Here is a 20,124-nt window from a genome sequence, read left to right as displayed (position 1 = left end):
ACACCCAGTGCAACTGCTGCTTCTGATTGGTTCACCAGCTATTTGATACTCAGGAGCTGCAATGCTTGGGATTCTCAAGAGGTACCTTTGCGGGTGTTTAAACACATAGGTCTAGATTAAATGTGGAGGGCAAAAATGCAAGTGGTATGGAGTACTAATACTGCTAGCACTAAATCAATACCACTTCCATTTTTTATCTTAAATTGTTGTTGCACCAGCATAATGTCTAGTGAAAGTGCAAACAATATTAATTTTCAAAAAACTCAACCAAATAATTTTGAATCCTATTTGTTGATTTTAAAAAATCAGCCAATAGGAAAAAAAAAGTAATAGCTTGAAGAGTCAAATAAATACAACAGAAAGAGGCAAAGACTCTGAAGAGGACCTGGCACAGTAACGGAACGTGAACTACAGTGATACCAGATAGAAGACTTAGGATAATAAGTAGAACCAGCTTTTAAGAACTGATATTTCAAGCTGATTATTGGGCGCACAGCGCTCAACTTGTAATATCAAGGTAAATGTGTCCAGCACACTACCTATAGCGCTAATAATTATGGGGTGTGATATTTCAGAACTTGCACAAAATAAGTCTTTGGTTACATTATGTTTAACCTTTAAGAAAATTTACCTCAATATGTTTATCAAAGTTTCATAGTAGATGATGTTGAAAAAAGGCAGTAGTCCATCAAGTTCAACCTATACAGATCTTACTTGATTTACAATAAGCTGCCAATTAAACTTACATTAAGCAATTCAAAAGCTGACCCATTTAACACAAGCAATCATGTCCCTGAATTCTGTTTCTACCAGATAAGTATCTAAGTATCTTTACATTTATCTAAGGTATTGGCATTCACTACCTCCTTAGGCAATGAGTTGCACAATATGATTGCTCATTTCCTCCAGCCTTAAAGGGACACTGAACCCAAATTTATTCTTTGGTGATTCAGATAGAGCAATAAATTTTAAGCAACTTTCTAATTTACTCCTATTATAAAATTTTCTTCATTCTCTTGGTATCTTTATTTGAAATGCAAGAATGTAAGTTTAGATGCCGGCCGATTTTTGGTGAACAACCTGGGTTGTCCTTGCTGATTGGTGGATAAATTCATCCACCAATAAAAAAGTGCTGTCCAGAGGTCTGAACCAAGAAAAAAAGCTTAGATGTCTTCTTTTTCAAATAAAGATAGCAAGAGAACGAACAAAAATTGATAATAGGAGTAAATTAGAAAGTTGCTTAAAATTGCATGCTTTATCTGAATCACGAAAGAAAAAAAAAATTGGGTTCAGTGTCCCTTTAAATTGTGTCCTCTTGTTACAAACAACTGCCTTGCAATAAATACAGCTTCTGCCAACTCTATATATGGGCCTTTAATAGATTTATATAAAGTAATCATATCACCACTAAAGAGTAAACAGACCCAATCTGGCTATCCTATCCTTATAGTCTTAATCCTCCATTCCCATTACTATCTCTGAACTAAGTCTGCAATGTCTTTTTTTGAGATTGGTCCCCTGAACTGCACTCCATACTCAAGGTGAGGTCTTACCAGGGATTTATATAGTGACAGTGATTATGCCTTTCTCACTTGCATCAATATCTCTTTTAATAAATGCTAGTATCTTATTAGCCTTAGAAGCCACTGCCCTGCATTGTGTACCCATCTTTAGCTTGTTATCTATAATTATGAATAAACCCTTATCCTCCTCTGTTAAAGGGCCACTAAACCCCAAATCTTTCTTTCATGGTTCAGATAGAGAATAGAAATTTAAATAACATTACAATTTACTTCTATTATTTATTTTGCTTCATTTTTTAGATATCCTTAGTTGAAGAAAAAGCAAAGCACATGGTGAGCCAATCACACGAGGCTTCTATGTGCAGTAACCAATCAGCAACTACTGAGCATATCTAGATATGCTTTTCAGCAAAGAATATCAAGTGAATAAAACAAATTTGATAATATAAGTAAATTAGATATTTAAAATTGCATTCTCTTTCTAAATCATGAAAGAAAAAAATGTGGGTTTCATGTCCCTTTAAGTCTAATCCAATTTAAATAATATGTTACCTGCATATTTTACTTCTGAAAAGTAGAAACTTACATGTCCCAATATTAAATCTCATTTGCCATTTACCAGCCCATTTCCTCCAAATCATATCTCAGTGAACTGCTTAGTTTTACCTGTTGATCCACAGCAACTGCATCCAGACCATTATACATAATGTTCACCCAGCCATCTTTAGAAGCCAACACAAAAAGTGACATTAGGGCCTAGAATAAAAGAAAACACAATTCTCTGAAACACAGTGGCCATTTTTCATACACCACAAACATTGCGAGTGTTTACATGCCGCCATATTTACCTGCCCCAGATTGTCAAAGTTGTACTTATGATGTACCCATTTATAGTTGGCTGCCTCGCAATCTGACCGGTTGGTAACATTCCGAACATCGACCCCAAGGCAGTAGAAAAATTTACCCTTAAAGAGCTGAAACAAATGTAAAATCAGTAGAAGATAAAACTTACTGTAGAAAATAGCGCAAGTACGGTGCACTTCTGTATAGTGTTACAGGATTGTATACGGAAGTAAATATAAAGTATATAAAATGATAGATTACAGATTAGGACTGATACATACAGAACATTCTCACCAACACCAACAATTTCCAATATGTTAAAAGTGTCAGGACATTTGGGGTGCACAAAATGAAGCGGTTTAAAGGACCCACAAGTGCAAAAAGAAAATGTTGTTATTTGCTGTATTTCGTTATTATCGCACTATTACTGTGTGCTTAAAATATGCAAAAGGTTTAAACGCATAGTTAAAGTCAGCTCAAGAGCAATAATAAACTACTGGGAAGTAAGTCATCACAACGGATGAACCAATAACAAGCGACACATGTATGCAGCTAACAGCCAACAGCTAGCTCCCAGTAGTGCCTTGCTGTTCCTGAGACTACCTAGGTTTGCTTTTCAACATATGAGAAAAAAGTACTGCAAATGTAATAATTAAAGTCAACTGAAAAAAAGCAATTCTATGTGTTTAACCCCCACAAAGGGCAGTTTTTATTTGGGACCAGCAGTTCTCTGTAGTTCCCTAGTGGACTTTAAAAGGACAGTAAACACAGCATTAAACTTTCATTATTCAGAAACAACATACAATGTTAAACAACTTTCCAGTTTACGTCTATTATCTAATTTGCTTTGTTCTCTTGGTATCCTTTTTTTAAAAGCATAGGTATGGAAAGTTGTTTAAAATGAGATGTTATATGTGACTAATGAAAGAAAAATTGTGGGTTTCATGTCCCTTAAACTATGTGTTTAACCTTGATGCTAGTGTTAAAATGATATACGCTAAAGAATTACAGCGTTTAACTGTTTCACTAAAGCGGTTTATTTATTTTTTAACTGTTTTACTATCACGGTCCTTTAAAGCGGTTTATTCTTATTTTTAATTTAACTGTTTCACTATCATGGCCCTTTAAAGCAGTTCATTTTTATTTTTAATTTAACTGTTTCACTATCACAGCCCTTTAAAGCAGTTCATTTTTATTTTTAAGTTAACTGTTTTACTATCACGGCCCTTTAAAGCAGTTTATTTTTATTTTTAATTTAACTGTTGCACTATCATGGCCCTTTAAAGCAGTTTATTTTTAATTTAACTGTTTCACTATCACGGCCCTTTAAAGCAGTTTATTTTTATTTTTAATTTAACTGTTTCACTATCAGGGCCCTTTAAAGTGGTTTATTTTTAATTTAACTGTTTCACTATCACGGCCCTTTAAAGCATTTTCAGATAGATTAAGAGTTGAAAAAAATAATTTTTTAAAAGTGCGGTACTGATGTTGTGTGACGGCCAAAAAGGTGTGCGGTACACCTATACCGACAAGACTTGTAATAGCAGCGTTAGGGAAAAAGCAGCGTTATGGGTGTACCGCACACCTTTTTGGCCGTCACGCAACATCAGTATCGCACTTTTAAAAAATAATTTTTTCAATGGGACTCCCATAGCGCCTGAATTACGAGTACCGCCATCTAAAGTCAGTAGTTATGAGTTTTACGTTACAAAGCTGTAGCATAAAACTCATAACTATAGTGTTAAAAAGTACACTAACACCCATAAACTACCTATTAACCCCTAAACCGAGGCCTTCCCGCATCACAAACACTAAAATACATTTATTAACCACTAATCTGTTGCTCCAGACATCGCCGCCACTATAAAAATGTATTAACCCCTATCCCGCCACTCCCCGACATCGTCGCCACTACCCCTAATCTGCCGTCCGCCCACACCGCCACTATAATAAACCTATTAACCACTAAACCGCAAGCCCCCACAACGAAATATACTTAAATAAGCTAATAACCCCTAAACCCCCCACAAAGAAATATACTAAAATAAACTATTAACCCCTATACCTAACAACTCCCTAAATTTATATTAAAATTACAATTTCCGTATTTTAAATTAAATTAAAACTTACCTGTCAAATTAAATAAATTAATTTTAAACTAACAATTAAACTAAAATAATTATTAAACTACAATTAAACTAACTACCAATTAAATTAAACTAAACTACACATTAAAAAAATCCTAACACTACTCTAATAACAAAACAAAATAAAAATAACTAAATTACAAAAAAAACAACAAATAGGGTTTGTTTTTTATGTAATTTAGTTATTTTTATTTTTAGTAATTTTAGTGTTTATTTTTTTGTAAATTTTAGGTTTTAGTGTAAGGCAGGTTAGGTTTTATTTTGCAGGTAACTTTGTATTTATTTTAACTAGGTAGCTAATAAAAAGTTAATAACTATTTACTAACTAGTCTACCTAGTTAAAATAAATACAAACGCACGCCGCACACACCAGCTGTATGGGAGCCGACTTTTAACCTTACAAGTCTGGTGCAGTATTGGCCGTTTGCGTGAACTTTTTAGAGACCTTTATTTGTGACTTTCTGCACGAACTTTGCTAATTTCCTGTGGCTGTCTGTATATGCGGATCGTTCTGGGGAGGAAGCAAGTTGCTGATTGTCACTTGAAGCATCTGTTTGCTTTTTTGCTGTGTTTTGAACATACCTCATATGTTGAGGGTTTGGAGTGTGAGTGTGTTATCGTTATTTTAATAAATATTTTATTAGTACATAAGTCTGCACTTAGAGGGGTTTGCGCCTCCCTATTCCCTTTTGTCTTTATTAGTTAAAGTGCTGTGTTATGGGGAAGCTGCAACCTTGATCTGATATACTGAATCCCTAGGATTTCTGACGCAATATATCCTTTATTTCACTGTATTTTTATCTAATTTATTACATGTGCTAATATATTATTGAATTGTATTCTCTGTATAGAGGTTCAACCAATATATTACATTTACACACGCAGGACGCTCTCATATATAAACATCTTTTTAGGTGGGTTATTTGTCATATATAATAGGTTTATTAAGTTAATAATTGTAAATTTAATTTAGCTATATTTTTATTATGTTAAAGTTAGTAGGTGTTAAGGTTAGGGTTACGTTAGGATTAGGGTTAGGTTTAGGGGTTAATGGATTTATTTAGTTGTAGTGATGTTGGAGGCCAGAGATTTAGGGATTAATAACTTTAGTGTAGTGGCGGCAACATCGGAGCGGCAGATTAGGGGTTAATAGTTTTATGTAGGTGTCGGCAATGTTGGGGGCGGCAGATTAGGGGTTAATAAAATTTTCCCCATAGACATAAATGGGGCTGAGTTACTGAGTTTTTGTTTCCGCGATCGCAGGTGTTAGGCTTTTTTTGACAGCTCTCCCCATTGATGCCTATTGGGAAATCGTGTACGAGCACGTCAAAGCATCGCTTGTTTTTGGTGCGGTATGAAGCTCAATGCAACCATTTTGTCCGTGCAAGTCTGAATTTTTAAAACTCGTAATACCAGCGCTATAGGGAGGTGAAATAATGCGCTTTTGTGGCGGTCGTTAAAATCCCTATAGCGCTCAAAACTCGTAATCTATCTGATTGTGAATTAAATTATGCAAAATAAAAACAGCAAATAATATGTATAAGTATATATGTTATATACACGTAAAGGGACATTCCACGCACAACTAAAAAGCACATCAATGCATTTCATTTGCAAAAAGAAGCATTTTTACAATATTTTTGCACTAGAAAAAAACACTGTTTTCAGTGAGAGTTTTTATTGTGCATGTGCACGTGAAACATATCTAAATATGATTCATACACCAGCATTTTAAACAGTGTTTTCAGCTCAGAGAGCTGGCTGTGCCTTGTAATGTTCTGCCTATGGACAAAACATGATACTCTCTGGAATGAAAACACTGTTTAAAATGTTGGTGTAGGAATCATATTTAAATATGCTTCACATGCACAGTGATAGCTTTTACTAGAGGTAATTTTGCTAATACACGTGTACTGCAAAACACCTAGATTACGAGTTTTGAGCGCTATAGGGAAAGTAAAGAACGCAACAAAAGTTGCGTTATTTAACCCCCTATAGTGCTGCCATTACAAGTTTAAAAAAACCCGGCTTGCGCGGGCAATATGGAGATTTTAAGCTCTATACCGCACAAAAAACAAGCAGTGTTTTTACGTGCTTGTACACGCTTAACACCTGCGATCGCGGAAACAAAAGCTCCGTAACGCAGCCCCATTGATGTCTATGGGGAAAATTAAAATACAGTTTAAACCTAACACCCTAACGTAAACCCCACATCTAAACACCCCTAATCTGCTGCCCCTGATATCGCAGACGCTTGCCTACAATTATTAACCCCTAATCTGCCGCTCGCGGTATCGCCGCCACCTAAATAAAATTATTAACCACTAATGTGCTGCTCCCGATATTGCCGCCACTATACTAAAGTTATTAACCCCTATTCCGCTGCACCCCAACATTGCCGCAACTATATTAACATTATTAACCCCTATTCTGCCGCTCCTCAACATCGCCACAACTAAATAAAGTTATTAACCCCTAAACCTCTGGCCTCCCACATCACTACCACTAATTGAACCTAATAACCCCTAAACCGCCAGCCCCCCACATCACAACAACCTAAATTAAATTATATTAACCCCTAAACCTAACCCTAACACCCCTTAACTTTACCATAATGAAATTAGATCTAAATTAATTTTACAATTATTAACTAAATAATTCCTATTTAAAACTGAATACTTATCTGTGAAATTAATACCTAAGGTAGCTACAATATAACTAATAGTTATATTGTAGCTAGCTTAGGTTTTATTTTACAGGTAAGTTTGTATTTAGTTTTAAATAGGTATTATTTAGTTAATAATTGCAAGTTTAATTTAGCTCTATTTTAATTATGTTAAAGTTAGGGGGTGTTAGGGTTACGTTAGGGTTAGGTTTAGGGGTTACTAGTTTAAATTAGTTTATTGCCATGTGGGGGGGCTTTCGGTTTAGGGGTTAATAGTTTAATTTAGTATTTCTTTCATGTAATTAGCAAGAGTCCATGAGCTAGTGACGTATGGGATATACATTCCTACCAGGAGGGGCAAAGTTTCCCAAACCTCAAAATGCCTATAAATACACCCCTCACCACACCCACAAATCAGTTTTACAAACTGAAGTAAGTTTGTGCTAGATTCTACGTTGATATGCGCTCCGCAGCAGGTTGGAGCCCGGTTTTCCTCTCAGCGTGCAGTGAATGTCAGAGGGATGTGAGGAGAGTATTGCCTATTTGAATGCAATGATCTCCTTCTACGGGGTCTATTTCATAGGTTCTCTGTTATCGGTCGTAGAGATTCATCTCTTACCTCCCTTTTCAGATCGACGATATACTCTTATATATACCATTACCTCTGCTGATTTTCGTTTCAGTACTGGTTTGGCTTTCTACAAACATGTAGATGAGTGTCCTGGGGTAAGTAAGTCTTATTTTCTGTGACACTCTAAGCTATGGTTGGGCACTTTTTTATAAACTTCTAAATATATGTATTCAAACATTTATTTGCCTTGACTCAGGATGTTCAACATTCCTTATTTTCAGACAGTCAGTTTCATATTTGGGATAATGCATTGAATCAATCTTTTTTTCTTACCTTAAAAATTTGACCTTTTCCCTGTGGGCTGTTAGGCTCGCGGGGGCTGAAAATGCTTCATTTTATTGCGTCATTCTTGGCGCGGACTTTTTTGGCGCCCAAATAATGTGGGCGTCTTATTTGGCGCTAAAAAATATGGGCGTCGCTTTTTGTCTCCACATTATTTAAGTCTTATTTTTCATTGCTTCTGGTTGCTAGAAGCTTGTTTCTTGGCATTTTTTCCCATTCCTGAAACTGTCATTTAAGGAATTTGATCAATTTTGCTTTATATGTTGTTTTTTCTCTTACATATTGCAAGATGTCTCACGTTGCATCTGAGTCAGAAGATACTTCAGGAAAATCGCTGTCTAGTGCTGGAACTACCAAAGCTAAGTGTATCTGCTGTAAACTTTCGGTAGCTGTTCCTCCAGCTGTTGTTTGTACTAATTGTCATGACAAACTTGTTAATGCAGATAATATTTCCTTTAGTAATGTACCATTACCTGTTGCAGTTCCATCAACATCTAAGGTTCAGAGTGTTCCTGATAACATAAGAGATTTTGTTTCTGAATCCATTAAGAAGGCTATGTCTGTTATTCCTCCTTCTAGTAAACATAAAAAATCTTTTAAAACTTCTCTTTATACAGATGAATTTTTAAATGAACATCATCATTCTGATTCTAATGACTCTTCTGGTTCAGAGGATTCTGTCTCAGAGGTTGATGCTGATAAATCTTCATATTTATTTAAAATGGAATTTATTCGTTCTTTGCTTAAAGTAGTACTAATTGCTTTAGAAATTGAGGATTCTGGTCCTCTTGATACTAAATCTAAACGTTTAGATAAGGTCTTTAAATCTCCTGTGGTTATTCCAGAAGTTTTTCCTGTTCCTGGTGCTATTTCTGAAGTAATTTCCAGAGGAATGGAATAATTTGGGTAATTCATTTACTCCTTCTAAACGTTTTAAGCAATTATATCCTGTGCCGTCTGATAGATTAGAATTTTGGGACAAAATCCCTAAGGTTGATGGGGCTATTTCTACCCTTGCTAAACGTACTACTATTCCTAAGTCAGATGGTACTTCGTTTAAGGATCCTTTAGATAGGAAAATTGAATCCTTTCTAAGAAAAGCTTATCTGTGTTCAGGTAATCTTCTTAGACCTGCTATATCATTGGCTGATGTTGCTGCAGCTTCAACTTTTTGGTTGGAAACTTTAGCGCAACAAGTAACAGATCATGATTCTCATAATATTATTATTCTTCTGCAACATGCTAATAATTTTATCTGTGATGCCATTTTTGATATTATCAGAGTTGATGTCAGGTTTATGTCTCTAGCTATTTTAGCTAGAAGAGCTTTATGGCTTAAAACTTGGAATGCTGATATGTCTTCTAAATCGACTCTACTTTTCATTTCTTTCCAGGGTAACAAATTATTTGGTTCTCAGTTGGATTCTATTATCTCAACTGTTACTGGTGGGAAAGGAACTTTTTTACCACAGGATAAAAAATCTAAAGGTAAAAACAGGGCTAATAATCGTTTTCGTTCCTTTCGTTTCAACAAAGAACAAAAGCCTGATCCTTCTTCCTCAGGAGCAGTTTCAGTTTGGAAACCATCTCCAGTCTGGAATAAATCCAAGCCTTCTAGAAAAGCAAAGCCAGCTTCTAAGTCCACATGAAGGTGCGGCCCTCATTCCAGCTCAGCTGGTAGGGGGCAGGTTACGTTTTTTCAAAGAAATTTGGATCAATTCTGTTCACAATCTTTGGATTCAGAACATTGTTTCAGAAGGGTACAGAATTGGTTTCAAGATAAGACCTCCTGCAAAGAGATTTTTTCTTTCCCGTGTCCCAGTAAATCCAGTGAAAGCTCAAGCATTTCTGAAATGTGTTTCAGATCTAGAGTTGGCTGGAGTAATTATGCCAGTTCCAGTTCTGGAACAGGGACTGGGGTTTTATTCGAATCTCTTCATTGTACCAAAGAAGGAGAATTCCTTCAGACCAGTTCTGGATCTAAAAATATTGAATCGTTATGTAAGGATACCAACATTCAAAATGGTAACTGTAAGGACTATCTTGCCTTTTGTTCAGCAAGGGCATTATATGTCCACGATAGATTTACAGGATGCATATCTACATATTCCGATTCATCCAGATCACTATCAGTTCCTGAGATTCTCTTTCCTGGACAAGCATTACCAGTTTGTGGCTCTGCCGTTTGGCCTAGCTACAGCCCCAAGAATTTTTACAAAGGTTCTCGGTGCCCTTCTGTCTGTAATCAGAGAACAGGGTATTGTGGTATTTCCTTATTTGGACGATATCTTGGTACTTGCTCAGTCTTTACATTTAGCAGAATCTCATACGAATCGACTTGTGTTGTTTCTTCAAGATCATGGTTGGAGGATCAATTCACTAAAAAGTTCATTGATTCCTCATACAAGGGTAACCTTTCTGGGTTTCCAGATAGATTCAGTGTCCATGACTCTGTCTTTGACAGACAAGAGACGTCTAAAATTGATTTCAGCTTGTCGAAACCTTCAGTCACAATCATTCCCTTCTTAGCCTTATGCATGGAAATTCTAGGTCTTATGACTGCTGCATCGGACGCGATCCCCTTTGCTCGTTTTCACATGCGACCTCTTCAGCTCTGTATGCTGAATCAATGGTGCAGGGATTATACAAAGATATCTCAATTAATATCTTTAAAACCGATTATACGACACTCTCTGACGTGGTGGACAGATCACCATCGTTTAATTCAGGGGGCTTCTTTTGTTCTTCCGACCTGGACTGTAATTTCAACAGATGCAAGTCTTACAGGTTGGGGAGCTGTGTGGGGATCTCTGACGGCACAAGGAGTTTGGGAATCTCAGGAGGTGAGATTACCGATCAATATTTTGGAACTCCGTGCAATTTTCAGAGCTCTTCAGTCTTGGCCTCTTCTGAAGAGAGAATCGTTCATTTGTTTTCAGACAGACAATGTCACAACTGTGGCATACATCAATCATCAAGGAGGGACTCACAGTCCTCTGGCTATGAAAGAAGTATCTCGAATTCTGGTTTGGGCGGAATCCAGCTCCTGTCTAATCTCTGCGGTTCATATCCCAGGTATAGACAATTGGGAAGCGGATTATCTCAGTCGCCAAACGTTGCATCCGGGCGAATGGTCTCTTCACCCAGAGGTATTTCTTCAGATTGTTCAAATGTGGGAACTTCCAGAAATAGATCTGATGGCGTCTCATCTAAACAAGAAACTTCCCAGGTATCTGTCCAGATCCCGGGATCCTCAGGCGGAGGCAGTGGATGCATTATCACTTCCTTGGAAGTATCATCCTGCCTATATCTTTCCGCCTCTAGTTCTTCTTCCAAGAGTAATCTACAAGATTCTGAAAGAATGCTCGTTTGTTCTGCTGGTAGCTCCGGCATGGCCTCACAGGTTTTGGTATGCGGATCTTGTCCGGATGGCCTCTTGCCAACCGTGGACTCTTCCGTTAAGACCAGACCTTCTGTCGCAAGGTCCTTTTTTCCATCAGGATCTCAAATCCTTAAATTTAAAGGTATGGAGATTGAACGCTTGATTCTTTATCAAAGAGGTTTCTCTGACTCTGTGATTAATATTATGTTACAGGCTCGTAAATCTGTATCTAGAGAGATATATTATAGAGTCTGGAAGACTTATATTTCTTGGTGTCTTTCTCATCATTTTTCTTGGCATTCTTTTAGAATTCCGAGAATTTTACAGTTTCTTCAGGATGGTTTAGATAAAGGTTTGTCCGCAAGTTCCTTGAAAGGACAAATCTCTGCTCTTTCTGTTCTTTTTCACAGAAAGATTGCTAATCTTCCTGATATTCATTGTTTTGTACAAGCTTTGGTTCGTATAAAACCTGTCATTAAGTCAATTTCTCCTCCTTGGAGTTTGAATTTGGTTCTGGGGGCTCTTCAAGCTCCTCCTTTTGAACCCATGCATTTATTGGACATTAAATTACTTTCTTGGAAAGTTTTGTTCCTTTTGGCGATCTCTTCTGCCAGAAGAGTCTCTGAATTATCTGCTCTTTCTTGTGAGTCTCCTTTTCTGATTTTTCATCAGGATAAGGCGGTGTTGCGAACTTCTTTTGAATTTTTACCTAAGGTTGTGAATTCCAACAACATTAGTAGAGAAATTGTGGTTCCTTCATTATGTCCTAATCCTAAGAATTCTAAGGAGAAATCGTTGCATTCTTTGGATGTTGTTAGAGCTTTGAAATATTATGTTGAAGCTACTAAGTCTTTTCGAAAGACTTCTAGTCTATTTGTTATTTTTTCCGGTTCTAGAAAAGGCCAGAAAGCTTCTGCCATTTCTTTGGCATCTTGGTTGAAATCTTTAATTCATCATGCCTATGTTGAGTCGGGTAAAACTCCGCCTCAAAGGATTACAGCTCATTCTACTAGGTCAGTTTCTACTTCCTGGGCGTTTAGGAATGAAGCTTCGGTTGATCAGATTTGCAAAGCAGCAACTTGGTCCTCTTTGCATACTTTTACTAAATTCTACCATTTTGATGTATTTTCTTCTTCTGAAGCAGTTTTTGGTAGAAAAGTACTTCAGGCAGCGGTTTCAGTTTGAATCTTCTGCTTATGTTTTTCATTAAACTTTATTTTGGGTGTGGATTATTTCAGCAGGAATTGGCTGTCTTTATTTTATCCCTCCCTCTCTAGTGACTCTTGCGTGGAAAGATCCATATCTTGGGTAGTCATTATCCCATACGTCACTAGCTCATGGACTCTTGCTAATTACATGAAAGAAAACATAATTTATGTAAGAACTTACCTGATAAATTCATTTCTTTCATATTAGCAAGAGTCCATGAGGCCCACCCTTTTTGTGGTGGTTATGATTTTTTTGTATAAAGCACAATTATTCCAATTCCTTATTTTATATGCTTTCGCACTTTTTTCTTATCACCCCACTTCTTGGCTATTCGTTAAACTGATTTGTGGGTGTGGTGAGGGGTGTATTTATAGGCATTTTGAGGTTTGGGAAACTTTGCCCCTCCTTGTAGGAATGTATATCCCATACGTCACTAGCTCATGGACTCTTGCAAATATGAAAGAAATGAATTTATCAGGTAAGTTCTTACATAAATTATGTTATTTTGTTGTGGGGGCTTGCGGTTTAGGGGTTAATAGGTTTATTATAGTGGCGGCAATGTAGGGCTTAACAACTTTAGTATAGTGGGGGGCGATGTTTGCGGATGGCAGATTAGGGGTTAATAATATTTAAATAGTGTTTGCGATGCGGGAGGGCGGCGGTTTAGGGGTTAATAACTTTAGTATAATGGTGATGATGTCGGGGAGCGGCGGAATAGGGGTTAATACATTTTATTAGTGGTGGCGATATCAGGAGCGGAAGATTAGGGGTTAATACATTTATTATAGTATTTGCAATGCGGGAGGGCCTCGGTTTAGGGGTTAATAAGTAGTTTATGGGTGTTAGTGTACTTTGCAACACATTAGTTATGAGTTTTATGTTACAGCTTTGTAGCGTAAAACTCATAACTACTGACTTTAGATGGTGGTACAGATCTTGTGGTTTTAGGCTGTAACGCTCTTTTTATAGCCTTACTGCAAAACTCGTAATACTGGCGCTATAGGAATCCCATGAAAAAAAACGTCATTTTTGTGAGTGCGGTACTGACGTTGCGTTACAGGCTAAAAGGCTTGCGGTATAGTTATACCGACAAGACTTGTAATGACTGCGTTAGGGAAAATTATGCATTATGGGCCACAACGCTGCTATTTGACTCATAACGTACAACTCGTAATCTAGGTGAAAGTGAAATGCTTTAATGCACAATTCAATTGTTGTAAAATGTCTCTTTAATACAGGAATATATTTTAAATACCAACAATGTATTAAAGTGTTTCCTGTAAATATTTTTCTGAACTTTGAAATATTCTTTTCTCTACATTTATAGAAAGTGCTTCAAAGATTATAAATGTATTTCAGTGCTATTCAATTATATGGAACTTTACAAATAAACAATACATAATAATTATAAATATATATCTATATATCTATATATCTATATATATATATATATCTATATCTATCTATCTATATCTATCTATATCTATATCTATCTATATCTATCTATATCTATCTATATCTATCTATATATATATATATCTATCTATATCTATCAATATCTATCTATCTATCTATCTATCTATCTATCTATCTATATCTATATCTCTATCTATATCTATCTATCTATCTATCTATCTATCTATCTATCTATCTATCTATCTATCTATCTATCTATCTATATCTCTATCTATCTATCTATCTATCTATATCTATCTATATCTATATATCTATCTATATCTATATATCTATCTATATATCTATATATCTATATCTATATATCTATATCTCTATATCTATCTATCTATCTATCTATCTATCTATCTATCTATATATATATATATATATATATATATATATATATATACTTTAATTATTATTTATCTGAAGTGAAAAAGCCCATTTTGTGATCCCTAGGCAAAGCCAGCAATTAATAAGGTTTGCCTGGGTAATAAAGTTAATTTAGGTATATGGCTATGCTATCACGCTATCAAATAGATAAAAAAAAAAAAAAAAGATCAATCCAGTTAAAGTATTAAAACATATTACAGTCATTGACACCAGCAGAATTTTTTTGGTGGAGAAAAGAAACTAAAATATCCCAGACATATTAACTGCAATATAGACAAATAAATCTAATACAAATTTGTAATAGGTCTGATAAGTAATCGTACCTGGACACCGAGTATTCCGAAGATTATAAAAAATGCGCAGCAGATCAGGACAATGTTTCCAATGGGTTTTAGAGATGAAATAAGTGTCTCAACCACCAGCTTTAGACCTGGCGCCCGGCTGATAACTCTGATGGGATAAAGTAGATGCAGATTCATTTTACAAACAAATATTAGATGATTAACCACAACCTATGTGTGCACATAAACCTAAAGCTTTTGCGTAAGTGGTACAAGTTGGTTGGATCAGGGAACGTATTTACTAAGCCCAGGTGTGTAGGTCTTTCCCCAAGTAAATATGGGCATATCATAATAAGGGGTTAATTACATTCAGTTTTGAATAAAATTATAAAGATACCCTTGATGCAACATTAAATACAGTGCTGACCGCTCAGATGGAACATTTATAATATACAGTTATAGCTTTAAACCAAATTACCAATGTAGCTTTTTTCTTTCATGATTCAGATAGAGAATACAATTTTAAGCAACTTTCTAATTTACTCCTATTATCAATTTTTCTTCATTCTCTTTGTATCTTTATTTTAAAAAGCAGGAATGTAAGCTAATGTAGCCACCAATAAGCTACCCAGGTGCTGAACCAAAAATGGGCCAGCTCCTAAGTTTATATCTCTGCTTTTCAAATAAAGATACAATGAGAACAAAGAAAAATTGATAATAGGAGTAAAGTAGAAAGTTGCTGCTCTACCTGAATCATGAAAGAAAAAAATTGGGTTAAGTGTCCCTTTAAGGGGACAGCACGCTTCTGCAGTCTACCAAATGATTAACATATCAGCAGGGCCTGAAAGTTACTAAAACACATTAACACCTTGTTTGCTTTAAAGAGACACTGTGCTTACATGTTGACATTTTTATAGGTTGACTAAACATGTAAAAGCTGTTAATCTACAGTAACAGAGTTAGTTCTGCACTTACTGCTAATTATGATGATAACTATTTATTAAACTGAACGCTCTGTCTACACCATTAAAGTTTAATGTTACGGTCCCATTAAGATGCTGCGGTACAAGTTATAAGATATGGATTGCACTCGAGTAATAGCCCAAATAGTGCTAGAAGAATTAGTGCAACTTGACTTAACTTGGGGTTAAAAAAGTTTCACAAAATACATGTAAAACATATTAATACAAAGTATTACACTTATTTATACACCTATTTAATAAAAATATAACATTTATACTTATAAATATACAAATATTTTTAAAGGGTTAAAAAGGGATATGGTATATGGCAAGGTGTTTGACTGGAAAGGGCTCTAGTATGTGTGTGTATATATATATATATATATATATATATATAGAGGAGAGAGAGAGAGGAGAGAGAGGAGAGAGAAAGAAAGAGAGAGAGGAGAGAGAAAGAAAGAGAGAGAAAGAGAATGAGAGAGAGAGAAAGAGAATGAGAGAGAGAGAAAGAAAAAGAGAGAGAGAGAGAGAGAGAGAGAAAGAAAAAGAGAGAGAGAGAAAGAAAAAGAGAGAGAGAAAGAAAAAGAGAGAGAGAGAGAGAAAAAGAGAGAGAGAGAAAAAGAGAGAGAGAGAAAAAGAGAGAGAGAGAGAAAAAGAGAGAGAGAGAAAAAGAGAGAGAGAGAGAAAAAGAGAGAGAGAGAAAAAGAGAGAGCGAGAGAAAAAGAGAGAGAGAGAGAAAGAGAGAGAGAGAGAAAAAAAGAGAGAGAAAAAGAGAGAGAGAGAGAAAAAGAGAGAGAGAAAAAAAGAGAGAGAGAGAGAGAAAAAAAGAGAGAGAGAGAAAAAAAGAGAGAGAGAGAAAAAAAGAGAGAGAGAAAAAGAGAGAGAGAGATAGAGAGAGATAGAGATAGAGAGAGATAGAGAGAGAGATAGAGAGAGAGAGAGATAGAGAGAGAGAGAGAGAGAGATAGAGATAGAAAGATATGTCTAAATATGTGCATATGTGTATGTACACACGTCTATATATGTGTCTATATGTATATTTATGTGTTTACATGTATAATATATATGTGCACCCACATACATTTATATATATTCCTATGTTCTTCACTTAGAAAAAAAATTTATTTTTGTTTTAAAAAATATATTTCTATATGCATCTGTATATACAATAAAGAGTATATACAGTATATATTAATATCTGTATATATTCATATATATATATAGCATTAGCTATAGATATATATTTTACAAAAAATATGCATATATATAAAAATAAAATGAATAATATCGTCTAAGTGAAGAACATATGAATGTAAAGTATTCCTAACGTTACCTTCAGCTTTAGTGCAATTGATCTAGCGCAGTTTGGGGTTAGCACATACAATTCTCTAGTGCTCCATAAAGCTGTGAAATCATGGTTTGTATATATAGAATTTGTTAGTACATATATATCAACTTATATATGCTGGCAGCAGTGGTGAATTTAGTTTTTCTGCTGCCCTAGGCACAGGTATATGTTGGATTAGGCTAAAATATAACCCTGCCTGGCAGAAAAAGGATAGACTTTTCTTACTATATTACATTACACACTGTGTATGGAGAGAGGTGACATGAGAGTTGTTTGTTTCACCTGAGAGGCCGCAATGTTCGAAGAAGTCGCAGAACCCTCAAAACGCCCAGAATCTTTGCTCCGCCAGCTGATGCCACAGACACCACAATATCAATGAGGGACACGAAGACAAGGAAACCATCTAGAATGTTCCAGCTGCTACGCAGGTACGATTGATCTCCGAAGTAAAGGCCAAGAGAGACCACCTAAACAATTATATACACGTAGAGAAGCCGTGAGATACGCATAAATACAACACTCTTGTGCTACCAATAAAAAAATGACAGAGCTACACTGAAATACCAAATGTTCTGATTACTAATGAATGTGCCAAAAAGACACAAATCAGTACAAATCTGTTTTAACTGCGCTGTTTTGATTTGGGAAGGTTTATTTAAACAAAAACTCGCTAAATATTAGATTGTATTTGTTTTACATCAAAATTAAAATGATAAGAACACGGAAAACTTAGTTTAAATGTATTAAACCCAACTGCTGAAATATTTAGCTGAGACTTTCCCTCTACAATTTGACAAAATAACTTTTTAAGGGTATGGAAGATCCAGCCAATCACTGACTGTGTAGGGTGTTCTGTGCAGAAATCATCATCATCTCATGCTTATTTTCTGCAGGGAATACAATTAGTCCGCTCAGAGCGCAATAGGTCGTCTACGCAGCCTGTGATTGGCTGCAGCTGACATATTCTTACGTGCAGAACAGAGCTTTTCAGAGGAACAAGTTAATTTTACTTATGAATTAAAATCAGCAAACTCAATGAATATTAAATACATTGGGCTGGAGTCCCTAACAGCATTCTTCAGCCTCTCCCAACTCTTTAATTGGTCCATATTCCATGGAACCAATTCCATAATCACCAATAAGTATCCCCAAAAACTAGAGAGACCAGAATGCTTGTAAAGGCTGTTAGTGAATTGAGTCCACCTTTTAATGCTTGACAGATAATGTGGGGTAATTGTCTAAAATATTAGTCCAAAACAAAATACAGCTGAACAGTTTTATATTGGACTCATTTTATTAAGGGGAAGAGTGCAATACACAGACTGTCTGGCCTATCGTGATCACACATTGCCTAAACAACTGTCTGTATTTTGTGCCCTCACTCTTAATAAAACAGGTGCAATGTGTTTCAGACTAGTGTAGAAATCTGTACAGCACTTTTTACAGAGCACTCGCTGAATTACTACACGAGCGTTGATATCCTTGTAGTGTTTTACAATTGAAAGGTTAGGACAGCAAATGCGCTAAATGTCATATTTTAAATGACGTATTTCAAATTTCAAGTATAACAGCACCATTTTAAAGGGACAGTCTACACCAGAATTGTTTAAAGTTGTTGTTTAAAAAAATAATAATAATGCCTTTATTACCCAGTCACCAGTTTTGAAGAACCAACATTGTTATAGAAATATACTTTCTACCTCTGTGATTACCTTGTATCTAAGCCTCTGCCGATTGCCCCTTATCTCAGTTATATTAATATATTTTCTACCTCTGTGATTACCTTGTATCTAACCCTCTGCAGATTGCCCCTTATCTCAGTTATATTAATATACTTTCTACCTGTGTGATTACCCTGTATCTAAGCCTCTGCAGACTGTTCCTTATCTCAGTTATATTAATATACTTTCTACCTCTGTGATTACCCTGTATCTAAGCCTCTGCAGACTGCCCCTTATTTCAGTTATATTAATATACTTTTTACGTCTGTGATTACCTTGTATCTAACCCTCTGCAGATTGCCCCTTATCTCAGTTATATTAATATACTTTCTACCTCTGTGATTACTTTGTATCTAACCCTCTGCAGATTGCCCCTTATCTCAGTTATATTAATATACTTTCTACCTGTGTGATTACCCTGTATCTAAGCCTCTACAGACTGTTCCTTATCTCAGTTATATTAATATACTTTCTACCTCTGTGATTACCCTGTATCTAAGCCTCTGCAGACTACTCCTTATCTCAGTTATATTAATATACTTTTTACCTCTGTGATTACCTTGTATCTAAGCCTCTGCAGACTGCCTCCTTATCTCAGTTATATTATTATACTTTTTACCTCTGTGATTACCCTGTATCTAAGCCTCTGCATACTGCCCCTTATCTCAGTTATATTAATATACTTTTTACCTCTGTGATTACCTTGTATCTAAGCCTCTGCAGACTGCCCCTTATCTCAGTTATATTAATATACTTTCTACCTCTTTGATTACCTTGTATCTAAGCCTCTGCAGACTGCTTCTTATCAGTTATATGAATATACTTTTTACCTCTGTGATTACCCTGTATCTAAGCCTCTGCAGACTGCCCCTTATCTCAGTTATATTAATATACTTTCTACCTCTGTGATTACCTTGTATCTAAGCCTCTGCAGACTGCTTCTTATCAGTTATATTAATATACTTTTTACCTCTGTGGTTACCCTGTATCTAAGCCTCTGCAGACTGCCCCTTATCTCAGTTATATTAATATACTTTCTACCTCTGTGATTACCTTGTATCTAAGCCTCTGCAGACTGCCCCTTATCTCAGTTATATTAATATACTTTTTACCTCTGTGATTACCCTGTATCTAAGCCTCTGCAGACTGCTCCTTATCTCAGTTATATTAATATACTTTCTACCTCTTTGATTACCTTGTATCTAAGCCTCTGCAGACTGCCCCTTATCTCAGTTATATTAATATACTTTTTACCTCTGTGATTACCTTATATCTAAGCCTC

The 20,124-nt window shown here is 35.7% G+C and overlaps 1 protein-coding gene across 1 annotated transcript in view; it reads right to left on the bottom strand.

Annotated features, from left to right (window-relative positions):
- Positions 1-20,124, bottom strand: part of CACNA1I (calcium voltage-gated channel subunit alpha1 I) — a 682,041-nt gene that overhangs the window by 262,388 nt on the left and 399,529 nt on the right. Inside the window, exons 19-22 of the mRNA XM_053689431.1 lie at positions 17,404-17,588; positions 14,854-14,980; positions 2,372-2,497; positions 2,190-2,279 (exon numbers count right to left, since the gene is read on the bottom strand). Coding sequence (XP_053545406.1) covers positions 2,190-2,279; positions 2,372-2,497; positions 14,854-14,980; positions 17,404-17,588 — 528 coding nt within the window. The remainder of the gene's footprint in view (positions 1-2,189; positions 2,280-2,371; positions 2,498-14,853; positions 14,981-17,403; positions 17,589-20,124) is intronic.

Source organism: Bombina bombina, chromosome 7 (assembly GCF_027579735.1).
Source record: "Bombina bombina isolate aBomBom1 chromosome 7, aBomBom1.pri, whole genome shotgun sequence".
NCBI classification, from domain to species: domain Eukaryota; kingdom Metazoa; phylum Chordata; class Amphibia; order Anura; family Bombinatoridae; genus Bombina; species Bombina bombina.
Note: the sequence above shows the minus strand (reverse complement) of the source record. Positions and strands in the feature narration are given on the sequence as shown.